The 4297-nt window shown below is 41.1% G+C and overlaps 1 protein-coding gene across 1 annotated transcript; it reads left to right on the top strand.

Moving 5' to 3' along the window:
- The first annotated feature begins 1378 nt into the window (after positions 1-1378).
- Positions 1379-4007, top strand: LOC147276445 (glycine-rich protein). Its single transcript, XM_086253913.1, has 2 exons — positions 1379-2664; positions 3664-4007. Exons 1-2 carry the CDS (start codon positions 1466-1468, stop codon positions 3728-3730), a joined length of 1266 nt encoding a protein of 421 aa, XP_086110039.1. The 5' UTR covers positions 1379-1465; the 3' UTR covers positions 3731-4007.
- The last annotated feature ends 290 nt before the right edge of the window (positions 4008-4297 follow it).

Below are 4297 nucleotides of genomic sequence, written 5' to 3'. Positions count from 1 at the left end.
CTATTGATAAGGATTTTCTTTGAGTTTTTATGTATTTAATTTTATTTGACTTCTAATTTTAGTCGTGTATTATAAATTCAAGAATATGTGAGCAAAAAGTAGTAAATTCATAACACTTTTTTGTTTCTCTGATCAATATGAATCATTGAATTTGTAATCTACAGTTAAGATTGAAAAAAGTGAAAATAAGCATAACAGATAATTGGTTCCGTAAACAATCACATGCATGGTTTGACAAATGCAATGTCTGTTTATACATTTATTCAAATTTAAGTTTCTCTTTTTATCAAATAAATTTGGGGTAGGGATATGAACTTGAGACTTTAGTGTGAGAGTATTATTTACTAGAAAATTTTTTAATTAGAAAAAAAAGGGTGAATGTTGATTGTGCATTATTTATTATTTAAGAGATGTAATCTTTCATCGGTCCAAAAAAGAAGCAATATGATCTTTCAAATTTCTTAGCCAATAAAGTAATAAGTAAATAGTTGTAACAAAAAAAAAAGTGAAGAGTGTGAGGTGTAACTTAAAAAAAAAAAAAAAACACTAGAATCTCTCCATTGAGAGATGTGTGATGTGTCCCTTAATGGACTAGTCTACAACGAGTGAGTCTTCGGTGGGACTTGTCCCATTGGGACATCTCTCACATGAGGTGGGACCCACAACCATGTGGGTCCCACCTCATGTGAGAGATGCCCCAATGGAGCAAGCCCCATACAAGATTTATCCGTCTACAACCCCTCTACTATTACTAGGGGTAATTACAATATTACCTTTAAATTATGTCTTATTTCACATTTTGTCCCTCATATTACAATTTTGAGGAGGACTTACCTGCACATAAGTGGTATCCCCATCTCTTTTATCTCTCTTCTCTCTCTCTTTCTCTCATTCCACATTTCTCTCTCTTTTTCCCTCTCTCTCTGGGTGATACCACACAGATGGTATCCCAGTGATAGATAAGTTTTATTCTACAATTTTTGACGTTTACTTCCCTAATCTAAATTTTGTTAAATTATGTTTTACCAATTAGCTATTGGTTTTGGTATATAACCTTAAAAACTATTGATTTAGTAATTTTTTTCTTTATTTTGTTGAAATATATCTTCAAATCCTTCATTCTCTAAATTAGATTAAAAAAAAAAAACTAGAATCTCTCCACTGAGAGAAGTGTCCCTTAATGGACTAGTCTACAAGTAGTCTACAACCCATCTACTATTACTATTACTATTGGGTAAGTTTCTGGTTCCTATGGCATAACGAAAATTTAAATTAACAAAGTCAGATTCCTTCTCCGATAAGCAAAATCATCCACCCTCCAATCTCCACCGTCGGATCAAATCCACTTCCCTACCCTATATATTCGTAACCCCCCTTCTCTTCGCGTTTAACGAACGCACCCCAATTCGCCAAAAACCTTCGCGCAAAAGAGAGAGCTCTTCACACGCCACTAAGCCCAGCAACTATGGCGGCAACAATGTCTCCATGGGCCAAACCCGGCGCTTGGGCCCTCGACTCCGAAGAACACGACGCCGAACTCGAACAACAAGCCAAAGACGAAACGCATGTCGTCGAAAAGCCCCTCGCCGACTTCCCTTCTCTGGCTGCAGCCGCCGCCGCCAAGCCCAAGAAGAAGAAGGGCCAGACCATCACCCTCGCCGAGTTCTCCACCTATTCCGAGCCCAAGCCTGCGGCGTATCAGCACGCGGGCCTGACCCATCAGGACCGATTGGTCCTCCCCACCGGTCCGCGCGAGCGGACCGCCGAGGAGCTCGACCGGAGTCGACTCGGAGGTGGGTTCAGGTCGTATGGGTCTGGCGATCGCGGTGGTGGGAGGTATGGCAACAGCGACGAGTCGTCGAATTCGAAGTGGGGTTCGTCGACTCCGAGAAAGGAAGGTGGTGGGTTTGGGAATGAATCGAACAGAGACGGGCCTTCGAGGGCCGATGAGATTGATGATTGGGGGGCTGCTAAGAAATCAATGGTGGGTAATGGGTTTGAGAGGAGGGAGAGATCAGAGAGAGGAGAGAGAGGAGGGTTCTTCGGTTCGCAGTCGAAGGCTGATGAATCGGACAGTTGGGTATCGAATAAGAGCTCTGTGGTGTCGTCGGAGGGACGGAGATTCGGTGCTTCCAGTGGAGGTTTTGATCGGGAGAGGAAGGTGGGGTTCGCATCCAATGGTGGTGGTGCTGATTCGGATAGTTGGGGGAGGAAGAAGGAGGAGAGTAATGGTGTGACTGGTTTTGATCGAGAGAGGAAAGTGGGTTTTGCATCCAATGGTGGTGGTGCCGATTCCGATACTTGGGGGAAGAAGAGGGAGGAAAGTAGTGGTGGGACTGAGAGTAGTAGTAGGCCGAGGCTCAATTTGCAGCCAAGGACACTGCCTGTGGCTCCTGTGAGTAGTGAAACCTCACCGGGGTCAGCAACAGCACCGAAGCCCAAGGGTTCGAACCCGTTTGGCGAGGCGAGGCCGAGAGAGGAGGTGTTGGCAGAGAAAGGGCAGGATTGGAAGAAGATTGACGAGCAGCTTGAGTCGGTGAAGATTAAGGAGGTGGCAGCGGATGGTGAGTCGTTTGGGAAGAGGAGTTTCGGGGTCGGGTTTGCTGGTGACCGGACTGAGAGAGCTTGGAGGAAGCCTGATGTGGCTGATGCTCGTCCTCAAAGGTTTGTTGTTTCAGTCATGTGATTGATTTTCAGTATCTAAATCACTCATGGTTAGGATGGTTCATTGTAAAGGTTGATGCTTTTGTTCCTTGTTGAACTTGGTTGCATGATTTTTGCTAGCAATGTTAATTGGAGAATGTATTGTTAGAATTAGTTTCAGTTCGTTATTGGGAAGTTTTGTTCAATGGAACAGTGAATTAGCATATTGCTTGGATAATTATCTTTCAGCCTATTCTTTCTAGTGCAAGGGGTTTCTTGGGTTAACTTTTTGAATCTTGTGGGGAGATATCCAGCATTGATATCACATCTGTCATCTGTGTCTAATATTGAACTCTGAATGGTGTTTCTACATTCAAAAAAATTTCACTTTGCTGATCCTTGCTTGCTGTCTTATCGATTCATGGAGTTTTATGAAGCATTTGTGCTCTGATGTATTGCAATACACTTTGAGGAGTTTTGTTCATGCTCTCTCCCTTACTCCCTCATTTCCGAATGTGCACATAGAAAAGCTTAAATTAGTGGCACTATTACCTTTTTGTGATTGCCTTCTGTAATGTATTTGTATTTTATTGGATGCAAGGCCCTCTTTTTTCATTTCCTTTCCTGACTTTTACATATTATGAAGGCTGCCCGTTGAAACTTTGATGTTTTTGGCATTGTTCATTCTGATGTTATTTGCACACACAGTCTTAGGCCCCTAAGCACCTAACCTTGGAAGCTGCAAAATATAAACCAAAGGAGGAAAAAAGGGGGAGACAAAGGGTGTTGTATGAACCCCTGGGAGAGTATTTTAAATCTGAGTATTAGACTAGCAGGATCTAGCTATTTTTTATTGTGGGATGATTCAAATTTAAGGCCCTTGAAATCATGTATTCCTCTTATGGTTTTCTTTAGAGGTTTTGTAACTTGTCACTGTGGGTTTGTGTATGCATGTCCTTTTAATTATCTGTTGGTATTTACAGGTTTTGTTAAAAACTAAATTGCTTTATTTGGGTGCAGTGCTGAGAAAAACGAGAGTAGGAGTGATTCTGAGGAACCAGAGAATGGGCATGTCGATGAGAATTGAAGAGGACATTTACAAGTTTCATCTAAGAGGGTGGGAAAAGATTTTGAAGTTACTTGAGCTCTTGGATCCATGAGGCAGTTGAATTTTAAGTTTTCTATATTTTATGTTCTTCTGCTACTGTTATACGCTTTAACTTAAGACAATTTTTGTAGGCTTTTAAGTAAGTATACTAGTTTTGCCTGTAGGGCTTTGTTTGTATGTTGTATTTGTGAGAGAGATATTGTTACTCTAATAATTATTTTTTATCTTTAAATTCGGGTTCAGGCGTTTGTGCTTTTGTGCGTGATTGCAGATTTTGGTTTTTAATTTGTGACCAAGTAAATTCAGAGTTGTCCTATGTGCATTTGGTGATCCACAATTTTGGCAATGTTCTCTTGATGCTTTTCTTTCATGCGTTTACATTGAATGTTGTATAAATTTGTGTATTTCTAGTTTTGTGGTGGATTGAATGTTTCTGAATGTACGGGGCTGGTGTGAGATGATTAAGCTTAATGGTTGGAATGTTGGATTTTTTTTTTTTTTTTTGTCAAAGGCATTGTGGATGTAGGGAGGGTTATTGCTGACTCT

Source organism: Dryas octopetala, chromosome 8, assembly GCF_963921425.1.
Source record: "Dryas octopetala chromosome 8, drDryOcto1.1, whole genome shotgun sequence".
Taxonomy (NCBI): domain Eukaryota; kingdom Viridiplantae; phylum Streptophyta; class Magnoliopsida; order Rosales; family Rosaceae; genus Dryas; species Dryas octopetala.
Note: the sequence above shows the minus strand (reverse complement) of the source record. Positions and strands in the feature narration are given on the sequence as shown.